This window comes from Lottia gigantea (genome assembly GCF_000327385.1).
Source record: "Lottia gigantea unplaced genomic scaffold LOTGIsca_16, whole genome shotgun sequence".
In the NCBI taxonomy this organism is placed as follows: Eukaryota; Metazoa; Mollusca; class Gastropoda; family Lottiidae; genus Lottia; species Lottia gigantea.
Genome location: NW_008707965.1, coordinates 3,391,135 through 3,411,174, shown reverse-complemented (window position 1 = coordinate 3,411,174; position 20,040 = coordinate 3,391,135). Strand labels below are relative to the sequence as shown.

At 34.7% G+C, this 20,040-nt stretch overlaps 1 protein-coding gene across 1 annotated transcript in view; it reads left to right on the top strand.

The window, feature by feature from the left end:
- The window catches only part of LOTGIDRAFT_91191 (hypothetical protein), a gene marked incomplete at both ends in the record, with an annotated part of 40,021 nt that extends 21,270 nt beyond the window's left edge, over positions 1–18,751 (top strand). The window contains 15 exons of the mRNA XM_009051045.1: positions 4,841–4,960; positions 6,015–6,294; positions 6,747–7,014; positions 7,287–7,427; positions 7,668–7,920; positions 9,113–9,348; positions 9,793–9,950; positions 10,413–11,465; positions 12,282–12,300; positions 12,587–12,834; positions 15,132–15,441; positions 15,740–16,050; positions 16,362–17,567; positions 17,792–17,867; positions 17,901–18,751. Coding sequence (XP_009049293.1) covers positions 4,841–4,960; positions 6,015–6,294; positions 6,747–7,014; positions 7,287–7,427; positions 7,668–7,920; positions 9,113–9,348; positions 9,793–9,950; positions 10,413–11,465; positions 12,282–12,300; positions 12,587–12,834; positions 15,132–15,441; positions 15,740–16,050; positions 16,362–17,567; positions 17,792–17,867; positions 17,901–18,751 — 5,530 coding nt within the window. The remainder of the gene's footprint in view (positions 1–4,840; positions 4,961–6,014; positions 6,295–6,746; positions 7,015–7,286; positions 7,428–7,667; positions 7,921–9,112; positions 9,349–9,792; positions 9,951–10,412; positions 11,466–12,281; positions 12,301–12,586; positions 12,835–15,131; positions 15,442–15,739; positions 16,051–16,361; positions 17,568–17,791; positions 17,868–17,900) is intronic.
- Positions 18,752–20,040: the final 1,289 nt, after the last annotated feature.

Here is a 20,040-nt window from a genome sequence, read left to right as displayed (position 1 = left end):
GTTGTTTGATCTCTCAAGTCAGCGAGGAATAAACAACTTTTTAATCTTTATTCAGTTGTGTTCATTCACAAATTCATCATGATGGTTCTACAGTAGTCTTCAAGCACCCACAACATAAGAAAACCAATTTCTGAAATTAATAGAATATCCATCATGTCTGTCAGTTGAAAGGCTGCAGTCTTTAAAACCAGATACTTCTTTTCGCTCCTGCACTTCAAATCTCTTTCAAGAAAATGATGGATTTGTGTTTTGTGTAAAAACATGTAAAGTTATCCGAAAGTTTGTAAATTATTTAAATGGAGAGAAGAAATAAAGACAAAAAACAAACCAGCTACTGATGTTCGTTAAGTTAAAAAATCTTTTGATGTTTGTGTATAGATAACTCATGATAAGAAATCGTTGAAAAGGATGCAGTGTTCATGAAATCTTTACATCTGGGGATCCAAAACTAGCGTTAAATTTCCTGTTAAGTTGAATTGATGTACGTTTTTAAGCCTTGTCTACCCAAAAGAAAACAAAAGACTCTTTAACGAGATTTTCGTTCTACTTGCCAGTCGTAAATAAACAGTTTAATTGCGAGGCCATTAAAGTTCTTGTATTACAACGTCCAAAATAAATAACGTTTTGTTTGTTTTTTGCTGCCGATATGTTATTTCAACCTACTTATCTCCCCTTCATGGCGTATTGAAACTGAAAGTTGATTGAAAGACTCGGTAATTAAAAACTTGTGGAATTCAGAAGCAAATAATCTGTCAATTTTCAGAGAAAAAACGCAGACGGTTAATATTATTCTTAGAATAACAGAATATTATACTCAATAACAATCAACCTGGTGTTATATCAACTTTCAGTTGTGGTTGACTTTGTGGTAATGGAGGGATGAACTGCCTAAATGTGCCCTCACAACGAGTTTGCAGTCATGAGTTTTAAGGAGACAGATGGGCCATTTTGGTGGTAGATTTTAGTCTTGAATATATATAAATAGTCTTCAGAAAAATGTAGGAAAATTATATCATTTCTTTAAATAAAAATATTTCAAACTAGGAAATTTACTCACTATTTCATCATTTTAATATTCAAACGCAGATAATTCTGGACAGACATGGATATTTGGAACTATATCAGAACCACTTTCATTATTCGCGCCATGCGTAACTGGCAATCACTATGGTGTTAGGGCATCTGAAATGAACACTTAAAATTTTGAATATCAGAATAAGAATATCTGAAGAAAGTATCAGAGATCTCTCAGACCTTTATGGGACAGCGAAAGGGTGTGGTGTGGTCTCCCTTGACATATTAGCATAAGCTCACCTTATGGTTGAAATAACTTTTGGTTTGGATGCAAACAGATAAAGAAAAATTGTTATTGAAGAAAGATTGAATTCTGGTCTCCATTCATCTTTGTATAGAATTGTCTGAAGATTATTTTCTGTGTTCAAATCATATTCTGAAATGATTTTTGATAGGAGTTTAAGATTGTATTCTTGTGTTGTTCTATTGTCTAACAAAATGAAAACCTAGCTGATAGCGTCTGGGTAAGATAGAAGCCTTTTGTTAAAAGATTCCTGACAAATGTGGAATAGATTAGAAAGTAAAGGGAATACTGACATGTACAAAACTCAGTCAGACAGAAAGCAGAATAACATTGTGAAAAATGTACATTTAAATGATTCCACTGTGATGAAGGCTGTCTGTTTAAAACATATTGGATGTAAAGGTGCAGTCAGCCAGATGGAGCTTGTTTAAAACTTGTAAACAAATTTCTCTTTTCAAGCTGCTTTCACACTACAGTATCTGTTTGTTCCATAACTAGATCATCTTTACAATGTCAATCTATCATGAACATCGTCTTATACCTTGACTACAATAGCCACCCTTTTCGTATTCTTGCAGTTAGTGCAATGATTCTGTTTGATTGGATAATACGTTAGCGAATACAGCCAATCAGAGCCCTCGATAGAATGTCTGTAAAAATAAGCTATAATGTTTATAGTCTTTCTGTCAAGGTCTCTGATTGGCTGTATTTGCTGGTGTACAATACAATAAAATTGCTGCATTCTGTGATACATTTAAGGTGACTGGCAGTTAAGGTATAAGACAAAGTTCGTTATGTCCTTGACCATGCCTAATCTTAGTTGAATTAGTGCTTATTCTTCTAGAACTAAATGCTTGATTATGCCATCACCCAGCAGTCACATCTCTACCATTCCACATCTCCACATCTCTACCATTCCACATCTCTACCATTCCACATCTCTACCATTCCACCATTCCATTCTACAAAAATTTTAAGCTGTGACCTTTTACTTTTTTGGCTTCTTGATTAGGACTTACGGATATATTGCTATTAGGGATCTTGTCTGCCATGTTCGATGGTATAGACTCCACTCAGAAATAGTTTAGTGTAGATTGGACTCCAGTGTTATATTTACTAAGACAGTTGTTCCTGGCAGGACAAGGCACGTTATCGTAATGCCACATTATTCTTAAAGTATGAAGAATGAATTTCCAATAAAAACTCACATTTAGCAGCTTGATTTTCAAAAAAAATGATAAAAATGCATCAAAGTGCTTTTTCGAATATTTTAAATACATTCTATTTTGTTTTTGTTTTTAGAGCAGAAATATTGACATATTTTGAAACTGTAGAAAAATTCAAAATACATTAAGGAAAAATGAAGTGCATTTGCTTGAGAAGATTCAAAGAATGTTATCTTTTGAATGTAATTTTTTCTGCCGTGTTTTTCTGACTGTCTTGATGTCGAAGTCTGCAAATTATTCTTTAATGTATTCGATATTTTTTATGCAATTAGCGTCGGGTCATTGTGACCTTGAAAGTCAAGGAATGACAAAGAAATGTAAAAGACATGTGAGGCAGCCGAGAGATTTATCGTTGTCGTAATTAGAAAGGGCCGTTGAATGACTGATTCTGAAACAAGTCATTTGATGCTTCAAATTCAAATCTTCTCTTTAATTTAATCTGTCTTCATTACAGGGATCCTGGACTTCCTCTATCTTTCTGGCCAGTGATATTTTTATTTTAAATTTGGTTCGAAGGATGGAAAGATTTCTGAATAGAGAATGACTTCCAAAACATGTTCAAATGGTAAATTAGTCCCTCAGTACCACTTCAAGGGAGCTGTGGTCGTCTTATTCTTCAGCTGATATTTTCCACAACCTCTATTTTTTTTTTATCCCTTACTGTGATCTGTGACAAATTGAATATTGAGGATTAGGATTTAAAACTTATTTAATTTCATTAGTCCAAAAAGATACAGAACAGTAGGATATAAAACTCTATTTCATTTCATTAGTCCAATAAGATACAGAACAGTAGGTTATAAAACTCTATTTCATTTCATTAGTCCAATAAGATACAGAACAGTAGGATATAAAACTCTATTTCATTTCATTAGTCCAATAAGATACAGAACAGTAGGTTACAAAACTCCATTTCATTTCATTAGTCCAATAAGATACAGAACAGTAGAATATAAAACTCCATTTCATTTCATCAGTCCAATAAGATACAGAACAGTAGGTTATAAAACTCCATTTCATTTCATTAGTCCAATAAGATACAGAACAGTAGGTTATAAAACTCCATTTCATTTCATCAGTCCAATAAGATACAGAACAGTAGAATATAAAACTCCATTTCATTTCATTAGTCCAATAAGATACAGAACAGTAGGATATAAAACTACATTTCATTAGTCCAATAAGATACAGAACAGTAGGATATAAAACTACATTTCATTTGTCCAATAAGATACAGAACACAAGGACATACATGTAAAACTCATTTCCTATAGCCCGATACAGAACAGAAGGTTTTTAAACTCTGATGCCGTTTATCAGATCTTAGATCTTGCTTTGTGATTTCCAATTTGTGGTGAATCAAACTCCAGAAGAAATTCATTACAGCAGATGTTTCAGTAGCAAAAAAACATGTGGAAACAGCAGGACTACAGACAACAGAGGAATGGCCTTCTCTTTATTAATTTTACTGTGGTATATCTTTAATTCTTTGTTTCAGATGATGAACACTAAGATATATTTGCACTTAATGACAGTAGAATGCAGGGATGTGTATTCACTATCTGTGAAAAAGGCAAATCTGCTTCTGGCATTGTGGGAGATTTGTTTATTGATCTGATGGTATTTCATGATTTTCATCTATATATTAGTGGCTGTTGCCGAGAGAACAGGCCATGCTTACACTATTTGAAACACCCTATGGTACTTCTTGTTTGAGGAGTCCACTACTATACAGTCACTACTCCCAATTTTGTCTTGCTTTGGACAGATTTTTGCTTAATGGAATTGTTTTGCTTATAGGGATTTTTATTTTTGATTTCTTAACAGATAACAGTCATAAATAGTTTTGTATCTGTTCTACAACCCTAAAATATGGCACAACTGAATAATTCTTATTTTGCACTTGGAGTCTATTTCATTGCATTCAATTCAAGTATGGTCAAATTTGTATCAAGCAAGTCGTTGAGAAAATGCTAAAAATTGGCCACTTATTGAAGGTGTTGCTTAACTGAGGGCCATGTTGTACAGGAAGGATTTCTACTGGGTTTTGAAGGACTACACTGAATATATTCAAATGTTTGTGTACAAGTTTAACTGTATATTTTCTAAGATCAGAACCAACAAGGACTTGTCACAATCACAATAAGTGGGTTCATGAGATGAAAAATTCAATTAAAATACAAACTACAGAGGCAAATGATTGTAGGCACCAAAACTATTGGTTTCACCATTTAATGAAATTTTTATATAAATTTTGTTATTTTGAAATGTTTATGTAAATTTTGTTATTTTTCAGGCAAGTGTCAGTTATTCGTGGTCGAGTAACAACTAAAGATGGTACACCGTTAATAAGTGTCCGAGTTGGCGTGGTTACACAGCCTCTATATGGATATACACTCACTAGAGATGAGGGCGTGTAAGTAGACAATTTCTCAATTACTGACGATTGTTTTGAATATGTAGATTCCATTGTGTTGCTATCACGGCAGATCAGTTTTTGGGTCGCTAAAATAAAGTTATTATTATTATTATTATTACTACTTGATAACGTTACCTGTATGTGTAATGAAACATTGTGTTCAATAATAAATAGAAGTCTATATCCATAAAAACTGTTGTTTCTTAATTATTATTACTCTTCTTAAACCTTGCGTTACTTTGTAAACTTTACTTCCTGTTTGGAGAATCCTTACGACTAAAATTGTATATTTCTTATATTTATTAAAAAATTTGCAGACTTTACGCTGAAAGTCAAAGTCGTTTAAGATATGACTGGTAAATGAAACCAAATTAACGCTCCTGAAGTCTTCATTGGCACTTAAATTGTCCAATTGTCTGCTTATAAGAATTAGAAAGCTATCATTATTATGTGTAGTCTGTAAACGATGTTGATGATAAAAAGACTGAAGCGAGCTCGAAGAATCAATATTACGTTGTCTGTGTGACATCATCCAGCCATGTTATAACATTCAAACTAAATTAAATGAGGCAATATAAAGATCATATAAAGACTTGTTATTAATCGTAAAACTACCATAAATGAAATTGATTTTGATTAAATTCCTGATTTTTATGAACTGGATATTTGTCTGTCATGTTGTGTTCTGTTTTTTGCTGATTTGTTTATTTGGATTTGAGACTAGCCATCTTCACAATGTCAAGCTATTACAAACTTATTCTTATACCTTGACTGCAATAGCCACCTTTCTTGTATCATTTGATTGGATTGTATACCAGAGAGTACAGCCAATCAGAGCCCCCAACAGACAGCCAAGCCCCTACCCTCTGAAACAAATGTAGGGGAGCAACCCTCAGACTCCCATTCATCTAGTTAAGCTACAGCCTCAGAATATTTTTCTTGATATTTGAAATCGCCTGCTTGATCCTTTTCCCAAAGATCTTCTGATTCAAATTTAGCGTTAAAATATGACATTCGACTCAAGCCAATGACCTTGACCTTTATATTTCAGATTTGATATTTTGGTCAATGGTGGTGGTTCAGTAAAACTGGAATTTATTCGTCAACCCTTTGCTACTAAAACAGCCAGTGTTTTGGTACCATGGAATCAGATCATCACCATGGATACAGTTGTCATGACGTTACGAAATGAACCTGAATCGATGGCCGATCCTGCGCTGTGCAGCGTAGAACATAAGCACTACCTTCTAAGACCTGTAGTACTGTCGACATGGCAACACACACAGCTTGGCGCCTGTCCTGAAAGAAGTACCATTATTCCAGAGTCACAGGTAGGCACCTATTCCAATCTTTCTGCTTTCTTTTAGCTAAAAATGAGTTAAGGATTAGTAAGTCGTAAGGAATGGTCGATAAAAATTTTTAAAAAAAAGTTTGAGGTAGATCATCACTGGCTAAAAGTAGAAAAATAATTAAAGATTTTAGACCCAATTTAGGTCTGTAATGAAGTGATACCAAATCAGAAAAAACTTGATATACAGGAAAATATATGGATAGGATGAAAATCAGCATTATTCTTCTTCAAATTGATATTACAATTTAGGCCTTCTAACAGCAAACCTGCAAGGGATGTTCTATCTCTTTATGTATCAGGGGCCATTTATGGCTCCTACTTGCATCATTCTAAGTATCCCCAATACACTTTAAAATTCTTTCAAATTCTAGCGTTTGCATCAATATGTATTTGATCATTTCATCATCAGCGTTCTAAATCATATTTTTTCAGGTCCTTCAAGAAAGTCTGCCCATCTCGGGAACAGACGTCCATCTTGTCTACCACAGTAGTGAGTCCCCAGGGTACATGTCCTTGATTCTCATCCAGATGACCCCAGCCACCATCCCCAAACTTCTGTCATTGGTCCACCTGAAGGTGTCTGTAGATGGGGTAGTGACGGAGAAAGTTTTCGAAGCCGACCCCAACTTGAAATATACCTACTCTTGGAATCGTAAAAATGTTTTTAATCAGAAAGTTTATGGTATTGTTACTGCTAGAGGTAGGTTGTAAGCCATTCTAGAGGGGGGAAAGGATCAAGAGGGTCTAAGAATGTGACGCTAAGTGCAAAAGAGAGACAAAGTAAATAGTCCAGGCTCTCCATGCTACATTCTGTGAAAGTTAAATATCCTTCGACAGTTGGAAGAGTAATCTAATGCCACTGTCTTGGAAAAATGTCCCTAATTGTACACTGCATGGCATTGCCCATCTTTATTAGCACAATTAGGTGCAGAAAAGTAGGGCGTAAAACTTCATGTGTTTTTTTTTTTCCAGTAAATGTTGGCTATCAGTACCAAGGCTGTGAATATATATTCTGGGAAACACGATCTACAACACTCAATGGTTTTGATCTGACATCATCAGAAATTGGAGGCTGGAATCTTGATATTCATCATACATACAACTTTCAGGAAGGTAGGTGATGTTTTATTGTTTATTTAAAAGGATTTAGGACCATCAAGAAAAAACTATATTCTCTAAGGATAACAAATTTGGTTCATGATTAAGGATCCTTTCTACCAACTGGTCCTTGGCCAAACCTTTTGGCAACTTTCGTTGATGATGATTTCTTCAAGGTCATCGACTGTCACATGCTGTTCCTTTACAAATGACTTCATGCAACTTAATGAAATATTTTGAATGACTTTTTTCCAGGTATCTTACATAAAGGTGATGGTACTAATATCTATCTGAAAGAAAAACCGAAGAAGATAATAAACATCCTGGGTACCGGGGAGAGAAGACAGTTAGATTGTAATGGTTGTAATGGCAAGGCGAGAGATAATAAACTCCTGGCTCCTGTAGCTCTAGCTAGTGGTCTAGATGGCAGTCTGTATGTAGGAGATTATAATTTTATACGGAAACTATCGCCAGAGAGAGAAGAAATTGCCAGTATTCTACAAATGAGGTAAACATTTAATATTGACCTACTTCTTCCCCTAATAATCACAGATCATACTTTATAATTCTATGTTTAGAAAAACGTTTTCATTAGGTTAGAATTATATAAGAATATATTGAGAATTCACAAGATTTTTGGCTGTCTTAGTTTTTTTGGCTGTCTTGGTTTTTTTGGCTGTCATGCTTTTTTTGGCTGTCATGCTTTTTTTGGCTGTCATGCTTTTTTTGGCTGTCTTGGTTGTTGGATTTCAACATTACGTTGTCCTAAAGTTTGCTTAATAACATTATTGAACTGTTTTTTTTTTAAATTTCTGATAACAACATATCTCACATCTGCTATATTTTTTTCCACCAATAACAATGCAATATATTTATATTGTCATTTATCTTGTCTGAAGGCTTGCCAAATAACGTTATTAAACATGTTTGATATACTGATATTATCAAATAACACATGCCAGTGCCATTATGTTTTCTGTCCTTTCACCAGTAATATTTCCATAAACAGTTGAGGGAAACATTTAGATAAAAACTTCTAACACTTTCAGATCAAGTTGGTCTTTTTATCCACCATATTTTACGAGATTTTAACCAATCACTAGAGACTAAAACATTTACTGCAATTTCTCTAAAAGCTTTTGTTGATATCGAGTCAAAAGATAGAGGCGTAAATCTGAAATGAACATGCAACATAGATCTTTTTCTGTAATCTTTTTCCGATGTATTTGGTCCCAGAACTCAGAGATAAAAAGCTTTACGATGTTTTGTAATTGCTTTTAACTTGATTAAAGCATATTCTTTTGAGCTCTAAGCTATTTCTCTGGAGCTTTTATTTTTCTGCAATTGATCAGTAGTTAAGTGCTTTCTCACCTTTCTAAATATGTTTCAATTCTTTTAAGTGAGTAAATGGTCATTTTTTTGAGATGTTGGCAAGTAGTTTTTTGGATTGAAACACAATAAGATATCCAATGTTAGAATGAAATTCTAGTTTGTGTCATCAGTTTAACAAAATGACAAAAAGAAAAAGGAGCAATCACACCACCACCAAGATGATTATGGACAATGGGCAGTATTTGTGTGAAAAATAGTACTGGAAGTTTGTTGAGTTTTGTATGGTAAATTCTGAAGGTCTGAAACTCTTAGTAACAAAAATTTAAGATTCTGTTCTTATATTTACTCGCCATTATTTCTATTTTCAGCACCAAAAATGTTCCATATACGTTCTACATGACGGTCAGCCCAGTTGATGGAAAATTATATATCTCAGACTTCATGTCCCATAAAGTGATCAGGGTGAAAACCATGGGTCCAGTCCGAGATTTGACAGAGAATATGGAAGTTGTGGCTGGTAATGGAGAGGAATGTACCCCAGGGGAGGCTGATCTCTGTGGGGACGGGACTGTTGCTACGTTAGCCAGACTGAGGTATCCTAAAGGTAGGCCTGGTTTGATTAGAGTGTTTATTGTAAGGACACTGGCGTGATTCAGATCAAAATCTTTAAATAAGGTCCAATTCATAAAGAGGAATTGGGAATGTCCTCATCAAAATCACAATCCAAAAGTCAAACGTGCTTATCTTAAGCAGAAAACCTGAATGTGCTTATCATAAGAGCAATTCATAAGCCAGGGAACAAAATCACAAGGAGAAATTACAGTTTACTAATCATCAAGCAGATGACAATCCAACTCTGAATTTTTAAGTGCTCTTACAACAAGGTTCGTCTCTTGGAAGACTATTTCTAAATGTAAAATTCTACACTTCAACAAATTCTTATCGTAAGAGTTTTTGTGAAACAGGGTCCAGATATATCAAGGCCACTGATTTAATCAGGTTCGCTAGATAATTGGTATATTAATATTTTACTTTTGGTCAATTGCAGGTATTGCTATTAACAAAGATGGCGTAATCTATATAGCAGATGGTCCGAATATCAGACGAATCACGTCTGATGGGGTTATTAATACTTTGATTGGTACACAGGAACAGTTACGAAAATGGACTCCAATGCCTTGTGATGATATTCTACCCGCTGAAAGCGTAAGTGATTTTAAAAAACTTTTCTGTGGCAAAGATTTTGAATATTTATCAAAAACTGAAGATATGGAGTTGTATGTTTTTAACTCCGAATAGAATTTTTTTTGTCCTGAATGAGTTGATTTTTAGTAGTTGACCAATCAGATGACACTGAGTTAATTTGTCTCGAATAAAGCCACTTGAGCAATCACAGGAAATATATGGTCGATTTATCTGTCCAGGTTCTAGTTTCGACCCACTGTGTTCACAGCTTTATTCTATAACTAGATTGATTGTAATTGCTGTTAAAAGACCCAGACAATCTTCAATAGTTAACTTGAATTCCCTGAATCCTATTGCCATTTCGTGCTCAAATTTTCACCAATGTTTTGGGTTTCCTTGTTAAAGGGAAATAACCACAGAATTGATGATCTTGTCAACTGGTGTCTGTAATTCACATATCAACAAACTCGTTCTTACTTTCAGGTAAGCCTAAAATGGCCGACAGCGTTGTCAATAGATCCCTTGGATGACACACTCCACATTCTAGACCAAGGAATAGTACTGAAACTAACCAAGGATTACAAGTTGGTGACTGTGGCTGGCCGACCTGTATATTGCCCTCCACGACAAATCAGCTTCCTACCTGCTGGTGTGCTAACTGACGACGAACAAGCCTCTAATGTAGCAGATCATGTGACTTTAGTGTCGCCATCTACTATTACTTTTGGTCCCCATGGTGATTTATATATTGTTGAAAGTGATACTCATCATATCAACAGAGTTCGAATTGTGACAACGGATGGACGAATTCATCATTTCGCGGGAACCAAATCAAAATGCGATTGTCAAAAAGCATGTAAATGTTATGATGCCAAGGAAAGACTGGCTGCTCAAGCCTTGTTCAGTACACCGACTTCAGTCACTGTCACTCCAGACGGAATTTTACACATTGCAGATTTGGGAAATCAGAGAATCTTTTCGATCGTGTCTGAACTACCTCAACAAAATATTCATCGTGAATATCAAGTTGTGTCCCCTGAAACGCAAGAAATTTACATATTTAATCGCTACGGGCAACACAAACATACAATCAACATAATGACAAGCCAGTTCATGTATAATTTTACATACAATGTTAATTCTTTTTACGGAAAATTAACAAAAGTTGCGGACACATCTGGAAATAGTATTGAAGTGAAGCGAAGATATGACACTCGCGTTGAGAAACTAGTGACACCTAGTGGTGATAAATGTGATTTATTATTGGATAACATGAGACGCTTGTATCGCTACACTGCTCCCGACAACACCACGGCAACCTTCACCTACATGGCCAGTACTGGATTACTCGAATCGAAGCATACGTCATACGGAAAAGTTTTCATGTACAAATATGATGATAAAGGACGTCTGCTTCAAATCAGCCAACCAACAGGGGAAATAACTCAGCTAACAACAGATGTCAACACTACAGGTTCCATTGTTCATGTCACTACTGATAGCAGTGATGTGGTTGCCATGGCTACATATGGAAGCGTGCAATCCGTGATGCATGGCAAGTGCTTGCAGTTCACCTTTTTTCATTCTGCCATCGAAAATTCTTTTTTTCAAAAATTAAAAACATTTTCGTTACAACTGTCGTGGGTAGTTGTTAAATTTTGCATTGATTTTGTGGGTCAGTCACTTTATGATTGGTCCTTTCAATAAGGTGAAGAAAGAGAAAACTAAAAAATTTACTTGTAAAATCTGATGAGAATTTTGAAAAAATTTTGAAATGAAAAAGAATTGGGTTTACAAAGGACAAAAGAATTTTCATGGCTTTTGCAGATACAAAGTTCTTACTAGCAAATACTTAGTAAAGATCTTTTCATTTTCTTCTGTCGAATATAGAATTTATGGTCTTTATATTTTTTTGAATTCCAAAATATTTTGAAGAACAATTTTGGCTAAGAAATATTTTTAGAATTTTCTATTAGAGGCTTCATTAACATTTTTACAATTGTCATCGTTGTCATAGTGACTTATAGTCGTAAAAATTTTAATTTTTTATTTCGTAGATAAGAACTTGTAATTTTTCCTCCCTGGGGCATGGCTTTAATCCAATTATAGATGCTTTTAGGGCAGCTCTTGACATATATTTAGAACTAGTAATACAAATTTTATCAAAGTTATTGGTTTATATATATCCTCCAAATTTGCATGCTTCAATATTTCTATATTTTCTTTTCTATTTTGCACCCTAAAATGGCAACCACTTATTTTAAATCTTTCTCTTAGCATGACTTCATAATCAAATTTTTCTGAACCTCATTAAAAATTGCTTAGGTTTGTTTTATTTGATTTGAAGCACAGAGCCAATTTTTGAAAATGAGTTTCTTGATTATGTTTAGAATCCACATTCTTTTTTGTTTTTATTTTTTAGATATAATTAATTTTTGTTTCTGACCCTTCCTATTAACAAATTTGTTTTATTTTGTCTTTCTTTTATCATTTTTTTAGTTTTCTTAACAATTTTATTAACTTTTTCTTGGCTAAAATTGGTTTTGATTCTGTTTTGTAGAGCTTTTGAAATTTATTTTTAAGGCAGATTGCTCATTGATTTTGAACTTTGTGTCACATTGTGTTACATATTTCATAATTTTGTATTTTCTTTGTAGGTTCAACACAAACAAAAGTGACGTATCTACCAGATGGAGCTGTCATAGTATTGTTCCCTAGCAACCTAACTGTTGCCATAGAAACTGGTGGACATCCGATAATGGAAAACGAACATAGAATGCATTTTAAACGAAAAGTGATTGTACCCGATGCGTACATGCATCGAATGGAATGGCGGTTCTATCTTCGTCGGAAAGGACGCTCACGGCATAGTAGAGTCATTGAAAAAATTGGACAACGAATGCGGGTAGGCGCCAACTTTGCCAGGCATGGGACAATGCATGTGTCGCATGGCGAAGAGTACAAGGAAAAGGCCCTCTTGGTATGTTGACTACTCTAGCTTTACCCAATCTAACATCTTGTGCCATGTCCATTTTATAAACACACTTTGTCTTCTGCTCTTATATTTGCTGCAAAAATTAATTTGAACACTTTAACTGCTGTCCAGAAATCTACTTTGTGAAATGGAAGTCCAAAGTTACTTATATAAGTTGTGTGTCTTTAAATGTTTTGTTTATCCCAAAGCTTTGGCTTCTAATTTTGAGTTAATCATAGCAAATGCTTCAACCTTGAAATGAAACTTCTGATTTTATTTTGCTTTAGATTTTGAAAGAATTTCAATTAAATTAGCTTTATACTTTTCACATTGCCCAGGCTATTTCAAGCTGCTAAGTTTTCAATTTGAAAATTGCAGAGGAAACTGGAAAGACAAAGTGTGTTTAAATCATTTCATCAGTATTAAAATCATGCTATATGAAGTTTTAGCATCGTTTACGAATAATTAATTAATTAATTGGCACTGATTTGCTGGACTGCACAAGACAACTAACATCGCAATAACCATTCATGCTTTTTAGCCATATTCCTGGAAGCATCAACCTGAATTCTCTGGAACTCTTTGGAAACATGATCAAATAGAATCCTTTTTATTCAAAAGGAATTTCAAATCAAGATAGAATTCTAGATATCTGAAATTTTGGCTTTAAATGAAAATAACATAATAAATTTGTAAGTTGATGCTTCCATGTGAATACCCCCCTCCGCCCCACCATATCTTTCAAATCATCCAATAGCAGCATGTTTACCCAATTTACCCAATGGCAGAGAATTCCTGGTATTATATCCTTGGACAAGTCCTGTATATTTAAAGGGATTGTAAAGAGGTTTTCTCATCTTTTAATGTGTATCTGGGACACTGATATCATCAATTTGCTCCATTTCAGTCTTCAATCAGACGTCTTGTGGTTTTTTCTATTCCACTAAAACTCAGCGATAATAACGTACTGTTAGTAGCAGTTTATGCAACAGTGACATCATAATTCACTTTATTTTACATCTTTACAATCCCACAGACGTCTGATTGAAAATAGAAATGTTGCATATTGATGAGTCTCCCCGATACACTTGAAATGTTTAGAAAATCTCTTTACAATCCCAGTGAATGTATACAGAATATGCAATTATTTTCCATTGGTAAAAGCCACCTATTAGTCAAAAGTGAGGTCTGCTGTTAGAAAGATAGTAATCTAAGAGTATTTAGAAGTAGAACTGGGAAAAGATGATATACGGTGTACGTTAGTGGATTAACGATACAGTTGAAAAATGGAAGAAGCAGGAACATGGGGTGTGGACATGGTGCAGACACGATTCGTTTCTTCCATTTTCAATGTATTGATAACTGTGCACCTTATCAGACATCGTACCTCGTCTTTTTCTACCTTAACTTGTGAGTCATGTTCAAGAGATCTGATTGGTCTTTAATATGACTGATATAAAAATGAACCAATCAGAGTCCTAGTCCGATACTTAACAATTTTTTCAGAGTTCAAATGTTTCTAACAGCAAGCCTGTTGGGTTACCTCAAATTTTTTCAGTATTTTAAAAGGGATATTATTGTATTTTGTTTGTTTATACCGACTTTGAAGTTATTTCATCTTACCTAACATATTTAACAATTTTAGCATGTTTGGAATTTTATGCGCTAAATTGGAAATTAAATTTTTTTTCTCAATTCATTTAGGCATGAGTATTTTGTTATGTATTTTATGCTTGAAAATAACCAATTAATTTCATCAACTTCATGATTTCAATGGCTTTTATTTATAATATATGTTTAAAAAAAAAAACATTGTGAAAAAGGGCAAAGATGTCGTTTCATTTAGAAATAAGGCCAGACCAATTTATTATTTTGTACGAAAGTCCTTCTATCAACAACAGAAAGTCACCTTAGTAGATTGAAAAAATAATGAATGATTTTTGATGAACTAAATCAATACTGAAAAGGAAACCCAGGTCAATGCTGGCTTGCGTAAGAAAAAAAAACACCCTTGATAATGCCTTCAAGAAAATATCTGTAAATCAAGAAAATAAATTGGTCCGGCCTAACATTTTGAACAATGAAAATGACTTTGTCCTTTTGTAAATTTGGCTTTAAGGATTTGATCATGAGCTGCACTTTGAAGAATGTAATGGAGGATTATAGTTAGGGAATCACCTAAATAATATGTAGAATTAATAGAAAACAAGATGTGGTTTAATTTTCAGATTAACGGTGAGAATTTACTAACTGTGGAGTATGATCGAAATCAACACATGGAAACAGTGATGGACAAAGATCTTCGTGAATTATTGACGATAATTTACAACAAGGCTGGTCTACCAACTCATTTCTTCCCAGCAACAGGTCACAACTCTATGAACATCACCTACTCGTCGCTAGGTGACATCACAAAATGGCAGTATGGTGAGATGGTCGAGGAGAGGAAATATAATGCCAAGGGGTTGCTGATTGAAAGAATGTCCACCAATGGTGCTCAGTTTAGATATTTTTACAGATTTGGCGCCAAAAAGGTTTGTTTTGTGGTTGAAATGGTTTCTAAAAGATGAAAGACACTGAAATTTTATTTTGGTCATCTTTTTATAACAATGCTTGTAATAGAATTGGAGTGGCCTTATTGATCAATTTTGAAGATAGTGGTGATCTAGACAGAGGACAGAGGGCAGCTGTCTCCCTTTAAGTGTGTGCAGCACAGTGGATAGAACATACACATTTTGACCATTGACCCCCGGCTGCTAAAATTCACTGCTTTCATCACAAGTTAAAGTCTAATTGCCATTATTTAATTTGAATTTTATTTTGTTTCAGCCTACAGATGTGATCTTCCCGAGTGGAAAACAATATTTGTTTCATCACGACACGGAGGGTAACTTACAACAAGTCACAACACCAGTCCTCGGCAAACATCAGTTCCACACTGTCCTGTCTGTGGGAATACAGAGACTGAAATATACCCCACCTGGTAAAACATTGCCGTTTATTCTAGATTACGACACCAATGGTAAACTGATACGTGTCATACATCCTGGTGATACCAAGAGAGTCTATTATCGCTATAACAACCATTTTCAAGTATCAACCATACTTTTTGATGAATCTGAAATTTCCTACACCTATAACTCAGAGGTGAGTGGTCTTTGATCAATTTTATTTCAGTTTTTTTTTAATTGCAAGAACCATGGAATTATTTTCCATCCTAGTAAACTTCTTCAGTGGTTTTTTGTGAAAATGATTTCATGTGGGTTTAGATAATCCTAGAATTGCAGGAACCACAGAAACCTTCTTTGAATATTTGACACATGAGCCAAGATGTATGAGTCAAAAAATTTAAAGTTTAGTCCCAGGCATTGTTCATAATGTCAGGTTTGAAATTTCAGCCATTTTTTTGACAACTTGACAAATTTGCAATCTAATCCATTCCATGTTTTTATTCCCAGGCTCAAAGAAAGGCTAGCAGTGAACTAAAAGCTAGAGGTTATAGTTGTAAATTAAGATACGAATACATCAGCTCATTGGTTAAAAGTTATACTGTACAATTTCCATTGGATCTTACCCTGCTGGATATGAACTTTACACTCATTTATGATAACAACTTCCGATTGGCTGAAAGCTTGGCGACATTGTCCAATAATCTTTCAATGAGAAACGTGATCAGTTATAGTAGCGTCACTGGGAAATTGAACCGAATCAAAGATATCAACATCGAGTGGACGTCCAACGAACGAGAAATCTTCTCCAATATCGATTTCCGTATAACTCGTGAGTACGACAATTACGGACGACTTCAAGATGTGAAAATGGAATTTGATGGTAACGTTCGATTCATGCTTCAAATCAACTATGATCATATGAATCTAATTCACCAATGGCGACGAAGAATTGGGCAGACAGATTCAATGGCAGTGGAATATATTTACGATATTGATAGCAACATGGTAGATGTTCTCGTTGAAGGAAAATCGGCATGGAAATATGGCTACGACGCTAACGGTAACATCAATAAAATCACTGATGACGGAATAACCAAGGAGATGGAATTTGATGTGGGAGATAGAATCACCCGATTTGGAGAAATGAGGTACAAATTTGATGAAGATGGCTTCGTGGCTCAACGTGGTTTCGAACATTTGTCCTTCAACTCTAGAGGTCAACTGGTGACCGTGTCAAATACTCGAAAATATAAATACTCGTATTTCTACGACCCTCAAGGTCGTTTGTCCGTGCAGAGAGACAAATACGGCAAAGTGATGCAATATTTTTATGCTAATGTTCTAAGTCCTCATCAAATTACGCATACCTACAACCACACGTCAGGGGAGATGACTCAATATCTGTACGATTCACATGGAACGTTGATCGCTCTGGAACGAAAGGGCAACACTTATTATATCGCAACAGATCCTAACGGCTCACCATTGGTTATATTTGACAGTCGAGGCTATGTGGTCAAACAGTGTAGCTATGATCCTTTAGGTCTGCAGGAGTCAGACACAAACCCTAATTTCGAATTGAGTTTTGGATTCCAAGCGATGTTATATAACTCAATGACGAATATAGCATTTAAAAATCAGCGACCTTACGATACTCTCAGTGGCCATTGGTTAAGTCCAGATTACGAGAACATGTTTAAAAAACTGGACACCGTTATCTCGGAACCTGAAATTCTCAACTCCTACCAATATCGCCATCTTCTTAATAATCATCTAAAGGATCATAAATACCCTCGATTAGGTAAGTTGAAATTTGTTCCTTGTTTTCATTTCATTGTTGTTTTTTTTTGGTTTGATTTGTATCTTTACCGTCATAACAGTTCCAGTGTAAATAGTAGAATAGCCATGCCAGGTTCATAACCATAAAAGCAAAGAAGGCAAATGCAGAATTTGTCAGCAAAGAAATCAATATGCAAAGCAGTAGAAAGCCGACAACAACGGTAGATTACACGTGTATGAATATATGATTATTTTTTTCTATTTCAGATCTCCATGACTGGCTCAACGTTCTAGGATTTGATATTTATAGCTTGGCCCCGGAAGTAGATTACACTGGTGACCTTCACCCTGACAACTGTCAACGAGATCATCAACTACTTCCTAGTTCATCTGCTTTCGAGTGCACGTTTAAACGCGATATGAAAAATTTACTGACCCTAACCACTGTACCTCGTTCAAAAATTACTCCCCTGCAATCTCTGGCAAAACAGAGGCCCTCGCCCTTCACTTCCATATTTGGAGAGGGCGTTACCGTTTCCATCATAAATCATAAAGTTCATATCAACAAAGCAGACATAGCGACCGAATTGTCGCGAAAAATAGCGTCAGTGTTGTTAAACGGTTCTGAAGCCGTTGATTTGCCTTTCACAATACGTGGTAAGGATGTGCACTATTTTGTGAAAAATTCCTACGCAGATTCAGACAATGATTTGCGAACTTTGGGAATTCACAGTAATTTGGTCACCTTCGAAAATGGGATAAACATTTCAGTGCAGCGAGGAGGTCATGGCCACAGGTCAGCGTTCTCGCACGAAGTGGCAGATGTGCGTATCCATGGAAACAATAGTGTAATTAATATACGCTACGGAACTACGATAGACAAAGAGCGTAGTCGTATTCTGTTTCACGCCAAAGAACGTGCTATCAAGCAATTGTGGAACAGTGAAAAATATTTATTAAAAAATAGTCTGCCCAGTCATTATAAGTGGACAGAGCAAGAAATTCGCGAACTTGTGTCTGGGGGTCAAGTTCAAGGTTACGAGGGACAATATATTCGTGACCCACAAAATTATCCGGAGTTAGCGGACGACAGTAATAATATTCGCTTAATACAAGATGGAAGGTGATAGGGTCATGACCTTTTAAAAACAGACTTGTAAATAAAGATCAACCCGAAAAAGCGATTTGGATTTTCAAATCGGAAAATTGAAATCTGATGCAAAAAGGAAAATAATTATCTATTCTGTGATGAATGTGGAAAAGGAAATGTGTGTTTGAAATTTCTCTTATATTAAAGAGTGCTTCCCATTTATATTAAAAATATCTGTGAAACAAAAGGGTGCTGTGCATTGCTGAATATTTCGTTCAAAACTAACGATTTTGTTAGAAAACAACTAGGTTGAATATGTGTAAAATCTAATGTGCAAATTTGCCCAAGTGCAAAAAACAGAAAAGCACAGACTTGTGCAAATAAAAATGACTGTGCAATCAGAAATTTTGCATAATTTGGAGTTAAATTATGAATCAAAGTGCAAAACTATTACAAATAGCTGAGTGATGGTGCTATGAAAGTTAATTTTGTGGTGATCCAAAAAGAATTTGCTTTTTCTAGTCTTGGAAATTGGCGGTAGTGACATCATATCTGGTGCATTTGAAGCCATGGTGGATATTATTGTGATTATTAAGATATGTTTTGAAACATATTGTGTCAATTTTGACAAAAACTTAACGCTTATAAGAAATAAAGTCATCTGATTGGTTAATTCAAAATTTATTTTAGTGATTAACCAATCAAAAGACTGTAATGATTTGAAGTTTTTGCGGAATTCTTCCTTGAAAATCTTGTTCGTGCATGCAGTGTAGGACCAAAAAACAAGACGATAAAAGTGAAACTTTGTGAAATGTCTTATTGTGATTATAGCTCTGATTATCTGATGGGTTTAATCTTCTTCCCTGAAAAAGGATCCTTAAATTTGTACAAATTCTCATTTTGTCATCTATCCTCTTGAAACTTGAATCTGCGACCGTATAGAGACTTTCTCATTCTATACTGGTATCATAACATCCATTTTATGTATATTTTCATTCTGATCAGTATTTTTATCTGTTGACCTCCATTTTAGTTTATTTTTCTGTTTTTCTTCTTAAACTTCTTAATAACCACATATCAAATTCAACATTTTTAAAATATGCAATTTTAAGGTTGATGGCTGCTCATTGATTTTTTAATTTATGCAAATTAATTTTAGAACTACAACAATTTTTGGGGCGTCTTTGAGGACTTTGAAATTTTAGGAAACTACCATTACAACTCTAAACAGTCAGACTTTCAGGAGAACATCAACATTTAATTTTTACAAAAAAGACCAGTTTCAGTAATACCAAGTTTGACCATTTCAAGGCCTCA